At 48.2% G+C, this 21435-nt stretch overlaps 1 protein-coding gene across 4 annotated transcripts in view; it reads left to right on the top strand.

Moving 5' to 3' along the window:
• ZMAT4 (zinc finger matrin-type 4) overlaps positions 1-21435 on the top strand; it is a 284740-nt gene that overhangs the window by 17544 nt on the left and 245761 nt on the right. For 3 of the 4 annotated variants that reach the window (XM_032468400.1, XM_032468402.1, XM_032468403.1), the window contains exon 1: positions 8436-8531. The exons of the other annotated variant lie outside the window; for it this stretch is intronic. In XM_032468400.1, coding sequence (XP_032324291.1) covers positions 8515-8531 — 17 coding nt within the window. In that variant the 5' untranslated portion in view covers positions 8436-8514. Of the gene's footprint in view, positions 1-8435; positions 8532-21435 lie in introns of those variants that run through there. 4 annotated transcript variants of the gene reach the window in all.

Raw genomic sequence — 21435 nt, forward strand, 5'->3', positions numbered from 1 at the left:
GCTCTAAGGGATGCTCATAGTCACTTACAGGTACTTCTCTGAATTGTTGTTACTACTTAGTAGTAACATATGGATTGAGTACTTCCTGTGTCCCCTCTTCTCTGTGCCTTGGATCAATTGATGTATAAATCAAAGACTTCTGCTCTCCTTGAGTTTATGTTCTATCCTAGCTAGGGAAAACAGATAATGAAGAGTGGAAATGATATATAAATAAATCATACAAAATATTAGAAAGTGATAACCTTATTTTTCAATTTTTAATTTTTATCAAAGTAGAGTTTTGATTTACAACATTGTATTAGTTTCAGGTGAACAGCAAATACATTCCTTTTCATACTGTTTTCCATTATAGGTTATTACAAGCTATTGAATAGAGTTCCCTGTGCTATACAGTAGACCTTGTTGTTTATCTACTTAATTTATAGTAGTGTGTATTTGTTAATCCCAAGGAGGTAATAACTGTTATGAAAAAAGAAGAATGGGAGAAGGAGGGTTGGGAAAACTGCTTTGGGTTGCAGTTTTAAAGAGGGTGGTCTTTTGATAGGCCTCTGGAGGAGGGTTATATCCGTGTGAAGGCTTGTGCAAAGGCCCTGAGGCAGAAGTGTGCCTGCCATGTTCCAAGAACCAGCAGGCGGGTATGGTTGTGATGGAGTGAGAAATGGAGAGAGAAGTAGGAAATAAAGTCAGAGAAGTAATGAGGGGGGACATCACATGGGGTCTTGTAGGCCGTTTAAAGTATGGAGGGAGACAAGGAGGATTTTGAGCCAAAGTGATGTGAGAAGATTTATTTTCTAAAATAACACTCTGGATGCTGTGTTTAGAATAGACAGAAGGCAGAGAAGGTGGAAACAGGAGACCCACCTAGAGGTTACTACAGTGGTCCAGGTGGCTTGGGCCAGGGTAGAGGTGATGCGAAGTGGTCAGACTCTGTCTGTAGTTTGAATTTTATTATTAGTGAAGAGATTGTGATATATGAGAGAGGGCAAGGAATCAAGAAAGTCCGTGAGGATTTTGGCCTGAACTCCGCCGGCGGCAGGAAAGGCTGGGAGAGGGGGCCTCCGGCAAGTGAGAGGCTTTGGAGTTGGTCCTTGTTGGACTGGAAACTCCTTAGGAGGAAGTGTGCCTTGCATTCATCTTGACTGTCTCCTTTGGGGCTCAGGAATTATCTGTCACTGATGAGTGTATCATATTATCATCTTTCAGGGGCTGCTCCGAGTGCAGAGAATTCCTGGCTTGGGAGGACGGTGGTTCACTTAGCGGTCATTGTTCAGGTCAAACCTCTGCCGCCGCTGCTTCCCCAGCTGGGGCATTTTGCTTCTTTGACACTATTCCGAGGTTCAGGGACAGGTCTCCAGTGGAGCTGGGCTGTTTGATGAGGGTTTGATTGGGGGTGGGTTGAGCTCAGGAGCCGCCAGGACATTTGATAGTGGCCCAGAATATTTTCTTGGAACTAATCTTTCCTCTCCCAGTCGTTATCACACCTAATGAGGATGATTAATTGGTGTTAATTGGTATGCCAGCGTGTGTGAGTCCTACTAAAAATTCAGTGTTCTTTTGGATTCTGGAAACTAGAGTGGGGAAGGGGGAGGGGGAGGGGGAGGAGAAGGGGGGTGCTTTCTCTAGTATCTTATGCTTTGGAGATTTCTGGTTAGATTTCTGTTTTGTTGGTTGGCAGAGAGATTTGGTTGAAAGTGTCCCCAGGCTGACACAGGGGGCTGCTTAGATACAGTATTCCCAGTGGGCTTGTCCCAGTGATGGCGATGACATTGAACCGGCTTACGTCTGTATTGTTGAAAGAGGGGACCCGTCACTTCACAGATACTTCAGGGACACCTACTCAGTGCTGGCCACCAGGCCAGGAAATAGGGGGATGTGTGACTGATGCCTGACGCACGGTCCCCGTGTTAACACCCAGCTACTGAAAGAGGTAGATACGAGACACAGTGAGAGGCAGAGTGGGGTCTTGGAAGAGAGTGAGGTGGGTTGCCCAGCTGGACCTGGAGGCTGGAGAGTTGGGATTTTGGAGTCAGAGAGACTAAAGGTGTTTACAACCGTCCTGGCAAGAAGCGATGGCAGCCCGGATTAGAGCAATGATGGTGGAGACCAGTGGAGACGAACTGGTACTTTTCTTCTCCTGGATTACTCTTGATTTTTAAAACTACTCTCTAATGCTAATGATGGCATCTACTAAGACATGGTCCTCACTGAACCTTGCCATCCATCCAATTGTTGCCGAGTCCAAACTCGTTCTGCTCGCCACACGACAGGCCAATAAATCGGGAGGTGAAGTGTTGGGGCAAGGAATAGTGACTTTATTTGGAAAGCCTGCTGACCGAGAGGATAGCAGACTCATGTCTTGAAGAACCATCTTCCTCCAGTCAGAATACAGGCTCCTTTTATAGAAAGAAAACAAGGGAGGGGGTGTGGTTGGTGGTTGCAAACTTCTTGCTGCAGGAATTCTTTGCAGCTGTCCACGTGGGTCAGGCCATGGTGTTCCGGTAAACCTCCAACAAAGCAAGGTTATTCTCTGTTTTGCAACTTGCCATCTCTACGTAAGTGCAGAAGTGCTAACATCCTTAAAGGTCAGAGCCCGGAGAAAAGACTCTCCTGTGTATTTCAGGCTAAAGGCAACACTGTTTCACAAAAGGTGCAGAGCCAGCAAGACTGAGCCTAGAAAACAGGGCACAGTGGTCAAAACGAAAGGAATAGATCTACTATGGAGTCAGATCTGTTCTCCTCTGTTACACTATGAGGAAGGTACTAGGGTGAACTCATCTGTGCGAGGGAAACCAAGGTCCAGATTTGAAGTGACTGATGTCTCGACCAATCAGGGTTTCCTAATTCAGCCATTAACTCCCCGCACGGTTACCTCCTCCGGGAAGGTCAGGTTATCCCATTTCATGGATGAAGAGTTTGAGGAGGAGCGAGGGGTGAGTGGAAGGAGGAGGCTAGGATGGTCCCTAGTTTGGGGGCCACTCCGATTTAGGGAACTATGCAAACACTGCCAGTGGGTCCGAGTGTTTCTGCAGGGCTGGTGTCTTGGGTGGAAGTCAGAGAGAACAGGTGTGTGGGGTGTGGGCTTGAGAGGGTGCGTGCCTGTGGGAAGGGACTTCCGATGGGTGGAAATACAGCACAGTTACGAGATGTGTCACCTTTCCTAATCCCAGAGTGGGGGCCATGGTTTGTGATGAGAGCAAGGGGCCCTCTTGGACGCCCGGCTGACCCGAGTCACAGTGACCACCGTGCCCTCCTCGCGGCCCCGGAGCGTGACACCCCAGGCTGTCGAGTGGGACTGACATCGTCAAAAACAGCGGGGAGGACTCATGATCCCCAAAAGGTCCCATTTCCTGACACCCTGTGAAGGTGAACTGTTTTAAGGCCTTTTGGGATGACTTTTTAGGGTGACTTGGTTTGGCCTGGTTCCGCGTATCTCGATCTTCCGAAAGGCCTCTCTTTGTCACTGATGGCCTGATTTTCTTGGCAGAGGCAGTGGGACTGAGGAAGCCACGTCCTGGGGGGAAGCGTTCTGTCCGCGATGGCCTCGGGGACTTCTCTGCAAAATGAGGGACTTGGCTCTTCAAGGAGCTGTGGATGTTTGGGGGTCTTGGCCCGCTCCCCCCGCCATAGCAAAGGCTAGTGGTCCACCTTCCTTGGCTCCATCAGGAACCCAGCACTGAGTCAGGCCGTCAGGAAGCTGCTGGGATTTGGAGGCATCCACCCAGGGCCAGGGAAAGGTCATAGCGACAGCTTTCGGTGACTTATTTGCATCTTGGATCATGTTCTAAAATAGCTTGATTTCTGAAGGCCATTTAAATACTGATAAGTGGGCATTTTTGTCGACAGAATGACAAATAAGGCGCGACATTAACATTATCTTTTCGGCGCACATGTGAGAGTGCATTCAGGGAGGGCTGGCTAGGGCCTGGGTTGCCAGTCAGGTGACACGGAGAAGGGGGATGTTCTTGGATGAACCAAAGGCAACACATCCCTCCCTCCAAACAGGCAGCTGCCCTCTTTGTTATCCTGAAGGAGTCTTCATCTAAATCTCTTTGTCACCTTGCATGGAGGATTTTTTTTTTTTTTTTTAACCTCTCAGGGCTTCAGAGACTGAGGCTTATTGGTACTGACAGCCCCTGATTATTTAAAATCCTGGAGGCCAGGCTGTCTGCTGTTCTGGTCTTCGGAGAGTTCAGCCGGCTGGCCCTGGCTGAGTGCTCTGGGGCTGGGGCTCTGAGGGCCACAGGAAATAGCCAATCTCCCTTTCAGGCTAAAACAGTCAACAGAAATAAAAAAAAAAAAACCAAGCAATATCCCCTTTATTCTTCCCCCTTATGCCCCCAGTCAGCAGCGCCTCCCTGCTGGAATTCAAATCTAATTCTGAGACAATAGCCTTGTAACTTTAAGCACAGAAATGTTGCATTCTAAGGTGGGGCCAGAGTCTGCCTTCACAGGAGGGGCTTTGGGGACGCAGCGGGAGCACTTACCAGGTTGTTCCCGTGCCTCCTTGTCCGGGGAGAGGGGAGGGCTCCGAGGGAGGAGTGGAGGGGATCACCGTTACCTAGCAACAGCCGCATCCAGCGATGGGACGGCGGCTGGAGGAAAGATGTTTACACGGGCACCTGGACAGCCTCTCTGTGCCCCTCCCCAAGCTCGGGAGCTCTTGGGGTGCTCTTGGGGGCCCCCTGCAGAGTTCCTCACTGTGGGGTGCCTTTCCCGCTCCCGCCGAGTGTGTGCGCATGCGTGTGTGAGCATGCCCGTGGTCCAGCATGAGCACGGAGGTGACGGGAGGGCAGAGGCTCCAGACTGAGATTACAGATCTCTTGGAAGTCACCCTCTACTTTCAAGTAGAAACTTTGCCCTTGGGCTGATGGCTGCAGCGACCAGGTTTGCCCAAAGTTGCCCAAATTGGCCCTGATTTGAAATATCCCATTTTGCTTGGGAAGCTTGTCACCTGGTTTTTTTTTTTTTTTCCCTCTGAAAGCCCCAAATTGGGATGAATGTCTCTAACATGAGACTTTAATCTGAGCTGAAAACGTGTATTTAGGAGAGTAACTCAGGACTACTCGCTATCATTTTAGACTCACCGGGGGCGATTTCCCATCCTTTCCTGAGAGCATCTCCTAAATGGAGGAGGAAAGAGTGTGGGGGAGCAGGGTCCCCAGCGGGAGGATAGGCTTCCAACCGATGCTGGGGAAGACGAGGGTATTAGGAGATGGATCAGTCCACCCTCAGCCTTGGCCCAGGGTCTCATTCATCCTGGGGAGACCCAGCTCACTGTTGGTGATGTTCACTGGCCTGTGTCCTGATCGGGGATCTCTTTTTATTGATGATTGATTAATCAAAGTGTAGTTGATGTACAATATTATATGTTACAGGTGTACAATATAGTGATTCACAGTTTTTAAAGGTCATGTTCCATTTAGAGTTATTATACAGTATGAGCTATATCTCCCCGTGTTGCACCATAGATCCTTGTAGCTTCTTTATTTTATACATTGTAGTTTGTACCTCTTAATTCTCTCCCCCGATCTTGCCCCTCCCCGCTCCTCTCTCCCCACTGGTAACCACTAATTTTGTTCCCTAGATCTGTGAGTCTGCTTCTGTTTGGTTAAGGAACATTTTTCATGTCATTTTCCCACCACTCCTTGCTCCCACCCCTCCCTTAACCTCTGCAGCTCATGGAGATTTTGCAAATTCCCTTTCCATGGTCATGTCATGCTTTAATATCTCTGGGTACAGAGGTGGAGAGATACAGTGATTTCTCTGCTGCTCTGAGTTACCTCTAATGGTGTTTGTCCTCTGGTAGAGGAGGGAGGAGCGGGTACTTCAAGAAATCCCTTCTCTTGGGCATCCTGTTTCCTTGCCCTATAACACCCTTCAGCAAAGGGTGCAGCAACTTCCGTAAAATAGAAATTCTTGCCACGTGTCTTTGTGGAGCACGAAGACATTTGAGGTCTGTCTTCACCTGACACTGGAGTAATAATGCCCTTCCTTGGAAGCGTTCACGGCCCCTGGGGTGGAGAAGATTTCGCAGTGAACTGTGTCAATCACCCACCAACCTCCTTGGAAGGTCACGGAGGGGTCATGGGCTTGCCTTGCAAGTAGGGGAGCTGGTCCAGAGGGGAAAGAGTTAACGCCTGCCCAGCAAACAGGAGCCCGTCCTTGTCCTCCAAGAGGGTGTCCCTTAAGACTGGTCTGCTCCAGTGTCCTCTTCCTTAGACTGGAAAGAAGTCCTCACTTTATTTCCAAGACTACACTCTAGACCCATTTCTGCCATTCATTTTTTTTCCTTTTTTTTTTTTTTTTTTTACTGCTTAGCAGTTAGATGTGAAAAGTATCTCTTTGGTGCTGTTTGTTTATTTCATTTTTCAGTTTTATGAAGTAGAATTATTACAACTTGACTGCACATATACAATATATTGCATATAAATATATGCACATACATTTTATTATACTGCACATACATTTTATTACTTTACGCATATGTACCAATCATTGTTTCTAAGAACAGTTTAGAGCTTTAGCTTTTTAAGCTTACATAGTTATCAAAGGAATACAGCCAAGCACAAAATAAGAATCAACAGAATACAGTAATCCAGTCATAAAGGACAGTCAAATGTGCTTACACATATTCAAGAAATCAATCGTGTAAGTTATAAATAATAAGTTGTTCATTTGTGTCCCTTTTTTTTTTTAGGTTCCACATATAAGTGATACCATATGGCATTTTCCTTTCTCTTTCCATCTGCGGTTCATTTTTAAGGTCCGCAGTGATCAGATTGGCTTTCTTTTCAATCAGTGCGTTCATTCAGTTACTCAGCCATTATTTTTTTCAGCATCTATTACGTGCCTGGAGGATCAAATATGTGTCAGAAATGTTCTGAAGTTCCCAGAATTAGCCAGAGTTCTTCATTTTTATCTTGGTGGGGGGAAATTGGAAAGATCCTCAAGGAAGGTGATGGAAAGATTAAGGAAGGTGATTAGGGCTCCCTCCATCCGGAGAGGAGGTGGGTAGGTGTCCTGCCGATGGCCACCAGGTGTGAAGACCTCTTCGGTGAACGGTCCTGTGTTATTCTCCAGTTTGCTTGAGAGGAAGCCCATCAGCAGTATGCTTTTTGTTTGCTTGTTTGTTTAAATTATCTACCACACACCAGATTAGATGAGGAGTTTTATGCACATTACGCACTCTCATTTTTATGACTGAGAACCGTGTGTCAGTTACCACCCTGGGGGGCAAGGTGAGTGAGGCCAAGCCCCTGTTCTAATAGAGTTTGGGGGTCATCTCATTTTGTCTTTCTTATAACCCTGGGAGGTAGGTATTTCTAGTCTTTCATAGAGAATGAGGTCAAGACGAAAAGAAATTAAATGGTTTAGCCAAATTCAGGCTGGAGGTTTAAGTCCAAGGTTACTTTACCCCAAAGCCCAATATTATATACCCCTTCCCCACGGGCAAAAAATAACCCCCTTGGTATCAGGAAAAAGGCACAAGACACCAGCCAGTCGGTATACATTTGTTGGGAGGCTTGTCTGTGCTCAATAACATATTACGTAAGAGAGTTGTGTCATGCAGACGGAATAATGTCTCAAGTCTCAGAAGAAGAGTGGGGTTTCTCTGTGACCTTCTGGAAGCTTGCGTGATAGTTCTGAGGCTAAAGGGAGTGCCTTCCAGGGAAAAGGATGAGACAAGCAGAAGTGAATAGAGGCAGGGACTGCAGGAGACCTGTGGGAATGAAGAATGGTGTCTGAACCAGAGGGTTCAGTCCGGGAGTGATGGTGGATGGTCCTGGATGGATGCAGCAAAGCGCAGCTCTAAGGACTGTGAGGTCAGGAAGGGGCGCTTCAGTTTGGAGTCACTGGTAAAACTGCAGACTTTTAATTAAGTAGGGCAGCTCCGTGTAAGTGATGGTATTTCATCGCGCATCTGGGGTGGGGTGCAGGGCAGCTCACCAGGCAGAGCCTGGAACCAGGCTGGCCGACACGTGTGCCTGCTTTTGGTGGTGTTACCAAAGGCAAGTTCATGTGCCCAGCATACCATGAGACCAAACAAATTGAAACATCGGAGTTTGGAGCAGAGAAAGGTTGATTGCAGGGCTAAGCAAGGAGGACGGGGTGGCTCATGCCCAAGAAAGTCCCGAACTCCCTGAAGGGTTTCAGCAAAGCATGTTTAAATGTTTAAAGGCAGGTAAGGGAGGGGGTCGCAGGGTGCGTGATCATCTCTGCACAGTCCTCTGATTGGGTGATGTTGAGGTAACAAGGAGGTCAACACTATCAACCCCCAGGGCCAGAAGTTCTGGGGCCACATGCTCTCCATCATCAAGTAGTTAATTTCTTCCCTTGGGTGGTGGTTTTAGCATCTGAAAAACTCAGGAAATATACAGGAGATACTATTATCTGGGTCCTTCCCAGAGGAGCTGCCACAGAGGATGCGGGGGAGGGGTCTGACCCTGGAAGCCCAGCCCCGCGTGGTCCTGCTCGGTGACAGTGGCAGTGGAGAAGGAGGGGCAGACGTTTCACATGTTCTCCTTCTTAAGGTCAGTGTGAAACCTTAGAAGCTCACTGGTCAGCGGGAGGGGCAGGAAGGGTTTGGCGTGATCTTTGCTTGAGGATGGGGGGAGGGGAAGGTCAATTCGGATGCCCTTGGACTCCGTTCTGCCTCGACAGCCTAACTCAAACTCTCTCTCCTTCTGCTTCTTGTCCTGGCCCTTGGGAAGTGCTCATAATGCCCACATGCAGCCTGCAATTGGAGAGCTTTCCTGGCTCTGGTCCCAGGACTGGGAGGTGTTGGGTCTTGGGAAAACCAGTGTGCAGAGGGCTGGTAAACCCTCAGACAGTGCAGGCACGGAAGGTGAGCTGGGCTTGGCTCTTCCCCCGGTCCCTATGGCAGAGCTGAGCTGCTCACTGCAGTCAGAGACGTTCCCCAGCTGCTGTGGCCCCCAGTCCTTGAGCCCCTGGTCTCCTGATAGCCCGTGGCCCTTTTGGTGTTGTCTAATTTCATTATTTTGAATACAGGAGATTTACAAATGCACACTTTAATGGGGTTACACTTTTTATATGAATATACTTGCACATCAGAACCAATCATTTGTTCATTCTTCCTTCGACGCATATGTAAAGTAATTGTTCTATATATTATGCAAATGTGTTAATACTTTCTTTGTGCCAGACACTGTGCTGGCCCCTGGGATACAGCTGAGGTTAGTCATCTCCGCTCTCAGGCAGCAGACAGTCCGCTAAGTGGATGCAAATAAGACAAACAGGCAAATTCGTAGTGTTTTCTGAGTGTGTGATGGAGAAGTCAAGCAAGGTAAGAGGGACTGGGAATGCTGGGAGAAGGAGATAGTTGGAATTCTGCATATGATGGTCCAGTGACACCTGGATGGAGACTCAAAGGAAGGGGAGAATGAGCCAGGTGGGAATCTGAGGAAGAGCCTTGCAGGTAGAGGAAACGCCTTGCAGGTAGAGGAAACAGCAAGTGCAAAGGCCCTGGGGTGGAGCGTTAGGAGGCCACGTGGCTGGAGCTGTGGAGTCACTCGAGGGCAGAGCAAGAGGTGACTGGGACAGAGGCAACGAGGGGGGAGCGTGGGTCACACAGACCACTCAGGGCTTTGCAGCCACTGTAGGGACTTTGGCTTTTAATCTGACAGAAATGAGAAGCCCTGGGGGTGGCCTGAGCAGGAACTCATAGGCTCTGACTTCTGTTTATCAGGATCACTTTGGTTACTCTCTTGAGAATAAAATAAGGATGAGAGAAGGCACGAAGGGACTGGCGGGGAAAGCAGGTAATAAAGTAAGTGAGAGGCGATGGGGCCTTTCGGCGACATAGGTGTGGAGGTGGTGGAGGGCAGGATACGTTTTGCAGCTGGAGTAGGAGAAAGAGACGCGTTCAGCATGACTCTGCTAGAATGTCGGTTCCAACCTCGTGCCTGCAAACCAGAGTCATCACTCTGTGGGTAGCCATTGGGGCAACTGTGCCCTGAGGGTGTTGCCTAAATGCAGACCCCGTGGTGGGGGGAATAGAACACTGTTTCTTCATTTGTGCGCACCTGTGTGCATGGGGGGTGTGTGCGCATGTGCGGTGCCTGTCCAGTTGGATGCCCACAACCTTGGCACTGACTGCCATCAACCCAGGCCAGCACCTCGGCTCCTCCGGCTCTGGCCAGCTATTTACACACCAGAGACAGCCAGCCCCCCTCGCCACCCCCTGCCACGGCATTTTGCGTGTACATTTTGCAGGTGCTGCCCTCCACCTAATTATCCACCCACTTCCTTTCCCAACCCCCTTCTTTTTGGAAGTTGTAAAAAGATGAGACAGCAGATGTGAGCCCAGTCTTATCAGTAATCCATAAACCACCGGGCATACCCCGCTCATAGCTCAAGCTTTATGAAAAGTTAAAATTAAATCAGGGCCACGTTATTAAGCTAAGTGATTTTTTTGCTGGATTCGGATGAATTCCTGTGTGTGCCACATCGTTTGCTGGAATTGTGCCTGGGGTGCCTGTGGGCTCTGAACACACATCCACCAGCTATTAGTGCAAATGGATCTGCTTCCAATGGGGCACCTGAGGTTTCCCCGCCCTGGGATGCTGGCACTGGAGGCAGAAGCCTCATGCTCGTGGCTCTGGGTCCTCTGGTGCCCACAGACCTTAAACAGCAGGAGGGGAGACAGGAAAAAAGAAAAGATACGAGGTGGCAGATGGTATGCCTGTGTGGAGATGGATTCGAGTTTCAGAGGGAGATCGGTGGGGGACCCCCTTCTTTTTAGGGGTCCAGGGAGGTCGGCAGTGTATTCTGAGAATGCTGAGTTCTGGGGATGCTGTGAACCAGAATTGGTGATCTATGCTCTCAGCCTCCAGACAGACATTCGGGAGCACCGGGCTGGCTCAGAGTGTGGCTGTTGGAGGTGGTTTCTTATATCCATTCCCTTGCTTCTTTGGCTTTCTTTCCTTTTGAAACGCTGGTGAGTTAGTTGGCTTGGCATTCTAAAATCCAAAAATTTGTTGGGAAGGTCAGATAGATGTTCAGGCAAACAGGTTGGAGAAGGGAGGACATCTTTTAGGACTCCGATGCTCATGTTCTGCCTGGGGTGGTGAAACAGCCAGCTTGGGGTGAGTCTCAGCTTTATAAACTGAGGCTGTGTGGCTTTAGGGGACTGACTTTCTAAGTTCCAGTTTCCTTCTGGGTCCCAGTAAAATAAGAATGAAGTAATCCCTCCTAGGACAGTTGCTGGGGAGAGATGAACTGTGTATTTAAATCATCCGGCTGGGATTCAGCCTGGATGAGATGATGGGTCAGTGTTCACTGCACATCCTTTCTGGACTGGGAAGGAGAGAGGCCCGGGGTCATTGGCAGGGTTGCCCCCGGGGCCGAGTCCCTGCCCTGCCTGGATGGCTCCTGTGCCACGACGGGGTGGTCCAGTTCCTCTCTGTTCCAGATCTCCAGCTCACCTCCGGTTCTGATACCAGCGCAGGAGGAATCAGGGAAGAAGATTTTGTTTGAAGGGGGCGTTTTCAGAAGGATCTCAGTCTTGGCGTGGATTGGCACATTTGCTTCTGCATTCACGGCTTCATTTTTGTCTTGGACTTTGTACTGCAAGACATTGTGTGAGGCTCAGGAGCCGGAGAAAGTGACATTTGTCACTCTGGCTGCGAGTCGTGGAGAACTTGTAAATTCAGCAAAAGGTTGATGCTTTCAGCCCTCGCCTTTGCGGATAAATAGCCACACACAGATACGACTTTTTTTTTTAGGGGCATCTTAATGTCTAAATTTGCCAGTACGATGTAATTTAATTTTTGCCTGACCCCGTTCAGGATTCATTCAGTAACATTCGGTGCTGTGTGCAATGTCAGTCTCTTTTTTTAAAGAACCGACTTGCTAAATGGAGGAAGAATTTCAATCTGTGTTTCAATGGGAGTGCTCATGATTTTATATTTTTAGGAACTCGGTTCTTCATAAATATTGGAATTTCTCAGCATCCACATCAGCTTCCGTGCGTTTTCAATTTTTGATATGTTGTGACACGTTGTTCGGTTTTGGAGAAATATAATTTGGTAGACTTTTTACAGCCATCTCCTGACATGCTTGGGGCTGTCTCTAATTTGTTCAAATTCGACGTACACCATCACGGTGTGTACTGAAGACTAGTCCCTTGGGCAAGTTGCAAGCCCGCTGTGGTCAGGGATGAAGAATTTAGAATGAGACGCTGCGCCCCCTGTGTGACCTGGGGTCATGCCGTCATCCCCAGCTCACGGCCGCTGGGAACCCTGACTGGTACCCAGGTGCCACAGGGCAAGCGTGACACTTGAGCCCTTTGGCCTTTGCTGTTAAGATGCCTCAGCCCTCACCTTGGCCCTTAGAACCATCCTTTCCTGCCTAGGTGGAGACAACTTGTGGTATGACAGCCTGGCCACCCATCCTGGGGGCCACCTTGCCTGACACCCCACCATGAGAGATTGATTTTTCTCAATTTCTCTCCAACTTCTTTTGCAATGCAAAAGGTTTCCTTGCTGTGTTCACTCTTTGGGCATATGTCCAGTTGATGGTTTGGGGTTAAGTTGGGAGCCCTTTCCTGTCATGTGAGAGACACTGTAGTCTGTAACCTGTGTTCGCTCCCAAAATTCTTCATGGGCTGAAAAGATTCGGGAGTGATCATCCTCACGTCCAAGGTGGTCAACCCGCATCTTCAGGGCTGCTTGTCACCCAGTCCTGCTCTTCACGGAGCTTCGTGTGTGGCCCTGGGAGCAGCAGGGGGAGATACTGTGCTGGTCCAAGGTGGCAATGTCACCGTGAAAAGGATTATGGTACCCTTTTGAAAGGCCTGCGGAGGACACTGGGAAAATTTATCTTCTCTAATCGATACATGTAATTCAGCAATTACGCCTGCACATTCTGGGGGGGCAAGGGGAGGTGGGCAAAGTGTGAGAATGACCCTGGTGACTCCTGAATATGATCTGTCTTCAGTTTGGCTGCCACTCATCTGGCGGACCCCCTGCCCCACCTCAGGCTGTTGCTAAACCCACGCCAATGCTCAGTTTCTTTTGGATTGGAAGATCTTCAGGAAAAAGGCTTTTGTGGCAGGGGTCATTACCAAATACTGACTGTGTATAAGCAGATGTGATTATCTGTATTTTCCGATGTGGAAACTGAGGCTGAAGACTTGCCCCAGAGCTAGGATTCGTCCTGGATTCATCTGGCCACAAAGTCTTTATTCTTTTTTGCTTTACTGCGTAGTTTTGTTACTTCTCTGTAGACAGAATCAACAGCCTCTTCCTACAGAGGAACCTCCATGTCTTTTCCTGTATTTTAAAGCCGTTTGAGGAGTTAGGCTGAAAAGTAGACCCGGGAGATGGCGGAGTAAGAGCTCCGAGGACGTCACTCGATCGGAGTGTGAGGTGCGGGGTCCCCAGTCCCCCCCGTCTTCCACTCAACCCTCGTGACTTAACTCGCCATGCACGGTGATACACAGAAGCCTGGGGACACTGCGGGCTAACTCATCCTCCCCACCACCACTGTCATCATCGGAGCATCTCAGGTGAACATGGGAACATGCGGCATTTGCTTTGCTAGCCGATAGGACCCGGGGCATCTGGCAGCGGAATTACGGCATCTTACCTTGAGCTGCTCCTGCTCTTACCCAGGGTTGTTTTGCTTATGTTCAAGGCCCCCGGAAGGCGAGAGCTGGGCCTGTAATTTTCCGTGTCTGACAATTAACTCAGAATCCTTAAGATGCTGTATACACATACATATTGCTAGTTTCTCCACCTGTCACTGCCAGGGATTTCAGGAGGGTGAAGATTTGTGTTGCCATGTGTGTCCTGCTGGTGGGGAGAGGAGGGAGGAGAATAAAAGGCAGGAGCGTCACTTGTCACCTTTCTTTCTGTGGGTTTGTGTCCCCAGTTAAGCCCCTTCATCCTCTGATGGGGTGGGACAACCACCCTAGCGGGGGAGCTACCTGGGACAGCTCCCCCATAGCCCCTGAGGCAGGAGGGAAGCCGAGAGGCCTTGAGGGCCCGCATGGGACTCCACTGCCTATTTTGCGTAAATCTACTTTCCTGAGAAAACCCAATCGTCCTGAAGTTGCTGAAGTCAGGAATGGCCAGGCAGGCACCAGCAGCCCTGGCCCTGCTGGGGAGGACCCAGCATGGACAGAGGGTTGATTCTGTGGTCAAGGGCAGTGACAAAGGCTTTCTTTGGCTCTCAGGAGTCATGCCCTCCATCCTCCAATTTAATTACGTACAAGCAAGTTGCATCTTAATGGTGAGAGGATGCCAGATGTGACATGCTTTCCGACTGATCATAAACACCGCCATCCTGTCCCGTCCTGTCCTGTCTTGTGGGGTCACCTTTTGTCCCACTGGGCAGGCGACTGGCCAGGGCCACGTACAGTGAGTGTGGGCCAATTTTACGTGTTTGCTGATGAGATCTGGGGCAGGTGGATGCATGTGGTGGACAAAAAGAGAAGAGGAGAAGGGAGTCTGTTGGTACCTTGAGAATGGAAGTGAACTCTTCATGGAGGGCCACATAAAGTGAGCTCTCACACTGTCTCTGTAGTCTGCCCTTCTTGGGGTCTAAATCTTCCTTCCTAAATTAGTCATTCCTCTGGGGGAAGGCACTGAACCTCTCTGAGCCCCACAGAAGTGAAGCCGTCTTCTCAGGGAGAGGAAACTTTTTGACCCATTGTCATTTATCCATGCTTCCCTGTAACTTACTTATTCAACCCGTCCATCTGGGGGTCCAGAGGGAAGAGAACAAAAAAAAAAAATCACCACCTGATCTCAATGCCAAGGCAGCGCCCAGGGACGGAGGGTCCATTCTGCCCAAGACCTGGTACCAAGGAGATTTCCATTTGCTTCTGATCCAATAGGAGGCAAAAGGCAGAACTCAGATATTTCAAAGTACTTTAAAAGAGGAAGCTTCAAGAGAGGTGAAAATTAACATCATCTCACCCCTCCCCACCCCCATTGAGTTCACTGTTCTATTCGTGGAAAATGGCTTCTTCCTGCCCCTCTCGGCGAACTCTTGACTCACCTTTGACCTTGACTTTCTCTTTCTCCAAATTCCTCTGGTGAAACCGTCCTTGAAGTATATCTTGAAGCCTACAGGAAACGCCTTGGTCTTAAATGCAGATTCACTGAGTATTGATAAAAGTTTACATGGTGTAGCTCTCCCCCAAATAAAAATACACAACCTGTCACCCCTGAATGTTCGTTCCTGCCCCCTTCTAGTCAATAACTCCCCATGGCTCTGATTTCTCTCCTGCAGAGTAGCATTGTCCTTGAACTTCGTGTAAGCGGGAGCATACATTGTGGACTTTTATGTCTAAACTCTTCTGCTTCACATACTATTTTTGAGACTGGTCATTTTACAGGTATTGCATGGCTTTGCGTCATTGAGTTGTGTTCCATTGTCTGGATATACCAAAATTGGGTTTACCTATTTATTGACTGGTGGAGGTAGTGGGGATTGAACCCAGGACCTTGTGCGTGCTACGCATGCGCTCCACCACTGAGCTACACCCTCCCCCGAGGGGTAGCCCGGTCTTGCCTGCCTCTCTGGACTGAGTGGCGATCTCGTCACTTGCACTCCAGGCAGCCAGGTGCCAGCACTGCTCTGGTGGTTTCCGGATGCTTCTGCCTTGGTCCTGAAAACCTTTAGTGATGGACACCAATATCAGAAGTGTTCAAGCTTTTGATTGATTGTGATGGTAGCAGAGAAGTCTTTCTTCAGAGCAGAGTTTGTCCTTTGAAGGGAGATGGGACCCTGGCTTAGTTATCATTCCCACCCGACCCTCCCCTGGTACGGGTGCAGCCGCTGAAGTTCCTTTGTGAATTCCTCGTGCTCTTCAGAGTGTGCGTTGGAAACCGCCAGCTGACCCTCCCTGACCTGGCTCGTGCCCACATCTAGGGCGCCACCCCCCGCATCTCCTTTTTATCCCTTTCCAGCCGTATCTTAGTGCTCATAGTCTCCTGAATGCAAAATTCCAAGTCATAACACCCTGCTTAAGCTGTTTCCTGGCCCTGGAAAGTGCTTTTTTGCCCATCCTCCAGTGTCTGCTTGGGGAAATATGACCTCCTTGGAGCCAAGACGCTCCGGCATCCGTCCTTCGTGAGATCTTCAGGGTTGCTGTCTCCCTGCTTTGTGCTCCCACCTGCGCTTCTACATACCCACCCCTGCTGGGCTGCAGACGCCTTAATCACCTTTCTTTCCTCAGTGCCCCGCAGCCTGAAGTTCAATTTCCTTTATATTATGGGCGCAACCTACTTTTCTTACATTAACTTCACTAATTTCCCTGCTTTAACCTTGCACTCCTGCCAGAGTGGTAGGCATTCTGTACAGTACAAGCATCTCTCTCCACGCCTGTGCCCATAGTGTCCTCCCTCACCTGGAATACTCTCTTCACTTTGTCTCCTTTTTCCAACCCTTCCCGCCTTGGATTGGCTTCTCGATTCTGCTTCCTCAGGAAGGCATCCCAGGACACCGAGAGGAACGGTGTTCAGAAAGAACTCTCTCTCCTCTGAGTTATCCTTAGTGTTTCTAAATTCCTTTGTCACTCACCACATCCTTCTTAAAGGCCCACTGTCTGTTTAGAGAATTGGGACAAACACTGAAGAAGAGAGTGTAAGAGCAGGATACAGAACTCCTTGCATCCGTCCCTGTCCCACAGAGCCATGTGGGCTGACTTCCTGGGGCTCATTCACTATTCAGAGCCTGGGGTCTCATGGGATGGATAGCTTGGTGGACCCTGTCCTTCAGAGGTGATGCTGGGCATCATGAAAAGTGATGCAAGTGATCCTGGGTACCAATGATGGAAGGATAGACCTATTCGTGTAAATGGTGAGGAGACTTGGAAGACACGGGTCAGTTCTCTTCGGACAGATGCTCCAGCCTCCATGAGAATTGGTTCTGATTCCATCAGGTGCCTTTGGCTGGGTGGTGGAGGGCTGTGGTCCTGCTGAGTCTGTGGATTGTCTGGGACAGAAATAGCTCTTAGCTCTGCAGAAGGTGTCTCTGGCCCTCTGCTTTGTGTCATCCCAGCCTAGCGACCGATAGCCTGAAGGGTTTTGAGTCATTTGGCACTGGGGCCATCAAAGCAGCCAGCAGAAAAGCCATAATCACCTCTCATGGGCTCTCGTGGGGTCCGCTGAGATTCAGGACATCCTGGCTCTGCAGAGTGAAACACCACAGCTTGTCAGAAAGATGGTGCAGTTGCCAACAGCTTTGGTCCGGACAAACCATTTACCAAGAGCCTAAGTTAAGTGGGCAGGGGGCCAGTTTTTGAAGTCTAGTGTCATTTGAAATGAACACAAACAGCGGGGGACGGAGGAGAAGCGTGAGTGTCGCTGTGTTCAAATTAGCTGTGGGAGTTTTGGGTATTGTCGGTGTACTGTATTCGTCTGGTATAAGCTTCATCTCAGAGATGCCCTACCTGTCCTTGGATTTTGATCGTCCATGAAAACTGACTTTATGTTTCTTTTTTCTCTAATAATGAGCCTCGTTGGAGCATCACACAGTACTTCCTTGCCTTCCTTCTTTCTCTCGCCCAAATGTAGAAATTGGCCACTGCGGGATCTGGCCAAGGTCCTTGGCCTTTCTCCTCTGCACTGTTTTAACTTCCAGAAACCGTGTGCACGCGTTCTGCTGCCAGACCACCTCCCTGCCTGTGCGGGGTCCAGTACCACCTGCAGTCTTTGGGCTGAGGCTGTGGGCTTCAGAATCCATGTTCAGTGGATTGCTGGGAGTGAGGTGGGAGGAGAAGCCCAGAAGCCTGAGCTGACACTGCCAAAGGAGTGACCTTTTTGAACCCCTCCTTACCTAATCTCACTGGCTCCTGCGGGTCCACAGTCTGCATCACCTCAGCACTGTGAATTCTCATTGTCACCTCTATTTTGTTATCACTGTCATTCCCTTAACATTTTCCAAGTTCTTTAATTTATCTGTTGTTTATATCACTATATTTTGAACTCTTTGGGAAGAGACTTTGTCTCTATTCCTTTTGCACCGTCCTAGCCTCAGTCTCCACGGGAACGTAGAGCTGGGTCTGCATGTAGTGATGCTCATTAAACGTTTGCATTTTGGGAGATCTTACTAGTAAATCATTTAGAACAGTGGTTCACAAAATGTGGTCCAAAAACAGGTTTCCTAAGACCCTTGCAGGACGTCTCTGAGGTCAACATGAGTATCACCATCGTATTAAGGTTATTATTTGCATTTTCCTCTCGTTGAAATTCATGGAAACACTTGTGGAAGGTGTTGCAACTTGGACCAAAGAGGCAAAAGCCAAGGGGGTAAAACCACAGGTTCCTTAGTCCAAATCAAGGCAACGGCAGTGCTGGACTAGAAGTCGGCATAACTGCAGCACACTCGTCGTGGTTAAAAAAAAAAACAACCCAGAAATGTCAGTTGCACTCAAGACTGTCTTAGTGGAAGTTTTAGAAATTATGGATTGTATTAATTATCAATCTTTGAGTACACATCTTTTGAATATCCTGTGTGATATGAAGTGAGGATGACACACAGAGGACTTCTGTTCCATACCAATGTACAAAGGTTGTCTTAAAGAAAAGCACTTGTACAGTTGTTTGAGTTGTGCACTGACCTACTGCTATTTTCACAGAATGCTATTTTTACTTGATTAAAGGGCTGGTAGACAAACTACTCTGAAAAAATGACTATTCAGATTTAAATATTTGGGGGGATGTTTTCTCAAAATTGAGTGGAATAAGCCTGCCATTTCAAGGAATACAACTACGTATTTTTTTTTGTCAGTAATAACATTTAAGCATTCAAGTGAAAATTAGAATTTGGGAAAATGGCATCTATCATAATGAACTTGACAGCTTCCCAAACCTTATAGACTTTCCTGATGAGATGGTTGAGATTAATGAATGTTCTTTTCTGGATATTGTATAATGAAATTTGTCAAAATTTGAAAGATCTGTATAATTCAGTGAACTGTTCTCTGCATGATCAATGCTTGTTGTTAGGGAGTCATTGATGGGGAGAAGAGTTATCCAAAGTGCTAGATAGACCAACGGAATTTATTATTACCAAGTACAAAAAATTCACTGATACGGTTTCAGACTTCACATTGCAACTAACCTCTAAGAAGTTGCCCCTGGTCAAAGTTTGGTGTAATATATGTAAAACAATGCCACTTTCCATGCTAATTTATTTCAAATGTAGTTTTTGAAAATAAACCTTATATTTTAAACTAATTTCACATTTATAAATAAGTTGCAAACATAGGACAAAGAGTTTCTGTGTACTCTTCATTCCATTTTCCCGGACGTTGACATTGGGGATATAGGGTTAGAGTTGGGGTGCATTTATTAAATCTAGGAAATTAACATTTAGAAATCATTATTAACATTAACATAATTATTCATGTCAGTATGCAACATTAACTAACCGACAGACTTTATTTGGATGTCACCAGTCTTTCTGTTAATGTCCTTTTTCTGTTCCAGGATCCAATCTAAGAGCCCACTTTGCATTTAGAATATAGTCGGTTTTAATATAAATACATCATATAGGTGAACATGTCATGGTTTGTTATTGTTATTTTAAATGGCATTAATGCACATTAAAAAATTCTCAGCTTTGCTTTCTACCACATTCAATATTGATGAACGTGACCCACACAAACAAAAGCCCTTTTAGACCCTCAACAAGTTTTCAGTGTGTAAAGGGGTCCTGAGAGCAGAATGTTTGAGAACTGTTGACCTAACATACTCTGTAGGAGAGAGAGGTTCAGATTGGCAGATGGATCGGTGGTGAGGATCGTCAAAAGACTGAGGGTTTGCATAACGTCTCCGGAGAGTTGATTCCCTCCTCTTCCCCGAGTGCCATCTGTACACATACATGAGTGTGCAAAACTAAATTCAGGGAGGAAGCACCTGGGTCCTGGAGGCAGCACTGGATTGAGCCATTTAGTTGGCCGGCGAATGTTGGAGTAGCTATTATGTGCTGGGGGCATTCAAGGCCCTGGAGATACAGGGGTCCATATGACAGAGGAAGTCTCTAGCTAAAGTGCATAAATTATCTTGGGGGGAGTTAGACAACAAAGACACAGACAAAGACATGACATCACTTTCTGAACTGGTCGTGCACAAAAACAGAGAAAAGAGGGTGATGTCATAGAGAGCAAAGTCGATGATTGGGGAGTGGGTGGGTGCACATAGCAGGAGCAGGTGGGTCACATCTGGGAGAAGGTGGCCAGGCAGAAGGTCTCTGGTGGATGAAAGTTCCAAGTAGGAGCTTGGTGCTTTCAAGTGGATGGAGGGAAGGCCCAGTGAGGCTGGAGGGTGTGAGTAAGGAGGAGAGGAGAGGGAGATGTGGCTGGGGAGGGAGGCAAGGTCTGCACCAGGTAGGGCTCCTGGGCTGGGGAGGGGGTTTGGATTTTATTCTCGTTGCCTGGGAAGCTTTGCTGGGCTTCCAGCAGGCAAGCGGCAGTATCTGATGAGCGAGTGAGATCACCCTCGAAGGATGGACTATCAGATGGCAAGTAGCAGGCTGGGAGAGCAGGGAGGTGCTTTGCAGGAGCCCAGGTGAGAGATGATGGAGACTCAGGCTGCAGGTGTCCTGCACGGATGGTAAGACACTGCCTGATTCAGGATCTGTTTTCGAGTTAGAAGCAGCACGTCTTGCTAATAGATGGGATGTGTGTGGGAGCAAAGAGCAATGGAGGAGGGACCTTAGGTTTCTGTCTGGAGCAGCTGGGCGAGTGCTGGTGCCACTTACTGAGATGGGGAGCCCTGGAGGGCAGTGAACTCACAGATGGTGTTCAGTTATTCTCTTTGAATTTGAGTTAGGTTTGAGCCCCGTTGGATAGCCAAGCATATAAACTACAGTTTAATTGAACAGATAATGACCAAATATCTACTCTGTGCAAGGACACTGATCTAGGTGTTGAAGGATTTCCTGATGAATGAGACTCACACACACAATCGTGTCTCTGTCTCTCTTGTCACAGTGCTTTGGAAGCCGAAAAGATGGAGTGAGTAATGCCATCTGGGTGACTTATCCTCTTCCAACCCCATTTTTAGGAATATGTTGAGAATGACTAAAGAGTGGGAGAATCCAGGAGTCAGAGTAAGTGTGTGTTCTTTAGAGGACCGGTGACATGATTGGGTAACTGTTTGGCAATTTGGGGGACCCCAAAAGATATAAATATGATGTGTCTTTCTCTGGAGAATATAATCATCTCTTTCTCCTGGGAAATTTGAGACATTTCATCTCACTCCTCCGTCCTGTAACTGTGGGAGAGAGGTGGGCGGAGACACATCTTTACTCATAAATATATTACGAGGAAATAACGGGAGTACACAGGAAAGCAGAAAAGAAGACTCTTCCATGTGGAGTGTCTGGGCATGCTTGCTTGGTTTCAAGATGATGAAAATAGGGCAGTTGGGGGTTGGGAGTGGCCTCTGGTCAGCCTTG

This window comes from Camelus ferus, chromosome 26, assembly GCF_009834535.1.
Source record: "Camelus ferus isolate YT-003-E chromosome 26, BCGSAC_Cfer_1.0, whole genome shotgun sequence".
In the NCBI taxonomy this organism is placed as follows: domain Eukaryota; kingdom Metazoa; phylum Chordata; class Mammalia; order Artiodactyla; family Camelidae; genus Camelus; species Camelus ferus.